The sequence below is a fragment of the Phaethon lepturus genome, unplaced genomic scaffold, assembly GCF_000687285.1.
Source record: "Phaethon lepturus isolate BGI_N335 unplaced genomic scaffold, ASM68728v1 scaffold36131, whole genome shotgun sequence".
NCBI classification, from domain to species: Eukaryota; Metazoa; Chordata; class Aves; order Phaethontiformes; family Phaethontidae; genus Phaethon; species Phaethon lepturus.
In genome coordinates this window covers 41,259-42,782 of record NW_010516579.1, presented here as the reverse complement: position 1 = coordinate 42,782, position 1,524 = coordinate 41,259, and the positions used below count along the sequence as shown (strand labels likewise).

At 52.1% G+C, this 1,524-nt stretch overlaps 1 protein-coding gene across 1 annotated transcript in view; it reads left to right on the top strand.

Annotated features, from left to right (window-relative positions):
- Positions 1-4: 4 nt before the first annotated feature.
- Positions 5-1,524, top strand: part of TRIM45 (tripartite motif containing 45) — a gene marked incomplete at its 5' end in the record, with an annotated part of 7,825 nt that continues 6,305 nt past the window's right edge. The window contains one exon of the mRNA XM_010296090.1: positions 5-69. Within this exon, the coding sequence (XP_010294392.1) occupies positions 5-69 (65 nt within the window). The remainder of the gene's footprint in view (positions 70-1,524) is intronic.

Below are 1,524 nucleotides of genomic sequence, written 5' to 3'. Positions count from 1 at the left end.
CGGGGCGGCCGTGAGGCGGTGCCTGACCTGCGGGGCCGACCTCTGTCTCTTCTGCTGCCAGGCCCACAGGTGAGGGGACGGCGAGGCCCGGCCCGGACGGGGCCACCTCCCCACAGCGTGCGCGGGGCGGCCTTCACCTCTCGGGCTGCTGGAGGGCAGCGTGTGGGTGGGTAGGTGCAGGAGGCAGGGACCCGCGCAGAGCTAGCCAAAGCGGTAAATCCACATGTCATCCAGTTTGTTCCATCTCTAGCAGGTTTTTATCCTCCATGGAGGATGCTCTGTACTCAGGTGAGTACCAGTAAGCTGCTAGCAGTAGGTCAGTCAGTCCTGTTCAGGTGAGTCTGTTAAGTCCCAAATCAGGTTGCTGTTTGCCTGTGGCAGTGTCTGCTTGCTGGTTTGCATTTCAGTTTAAGCATCGCTGGGCAGGAAGACTGACAGTGCTCCAACAGGCGTGGGTGTGGGCAGAGTGCTGGCAGGACAGGAGCCTCACGTGTTATGCTGTCCTGCTTTGGAGAAGGCACATCTCTCAAGGGAAAATGGGGAAGTTAAGCTGCTGCTCTGCCTCTCTCCACCTCCAGAAACATTCACTGTGTGTATGTGCAAAAGCACCCTTAGGTGAAGTGAAAGGAGGTTAAGTGGAAGTCCTGACACTAGCCTGTCTACTGTGGTTGCTACTTCCTCATGATCCACCCATGTGCTTGCCTGTTAACTGTTGTGTCCATGTATCTTGTGTGCATTTTCAGCATTTCTGTGAGGCTGGGAGCCTACAGCAGTAACACTATTGCTTCGCAGTGTGTCTGATGTTGCAGGGTTTAGTTCTGTTGGAATACAGGAAGACTGAAGAAGTGACAGCAGAAGAGAGCTGTGTACCTCAGAGAGGGTCATGTCAGTAAGGCAGGAAGAAAAGGTGAGTGCAGCAGAGGTAGGAGTTGAAGAGGAAGCAGTTGTAGTGGCCTGTGAGCAGGGCAGAGAACAGGCAGCACTATGGAAGAAAAGTGATAGGATGTCTGCATGGCCTTCTGAAGCAAGGAGGTGACAGGCAGGGTCAGAAAAACACTCAGTAGCACTAGTCAGGGAAGCCTCTTAGCCGGAGTTAATCAGCTCAGCCTATTCCTTCCACGTTTGCTGCTCCTTTCCACTTGATTAGCAAATTCTTTCCCCAGGAAGAACTGAGGCATATTCCTTGCTGCCCTGCCCCCCTGCAGATATTGGTGCCTGTGGTAGAATGGCTTAGATTCTTAGTTACCTTTCCATTCGGGGCTGTGATTTTCAGCATACCATTCTGATTAGCTAATGCCTCATACCCCGTGCAAGCTGCTGAAGAGTGATAAACTGAGACCTTGAATAGCAGCCTTCCACACTGACAGAAATAACTGCAGAAGGCATAAAGCAGTAGAAAATTTGTCCCTGTGACCTGCTTCCTACCTAATTTACTGATACCATTTTTTCACCCCACTAGCACCTGCAGGCTCCCACCTGATTATTTGATGGCAGAGCCAAACAAGGGGCAAGGAAAACCATTTT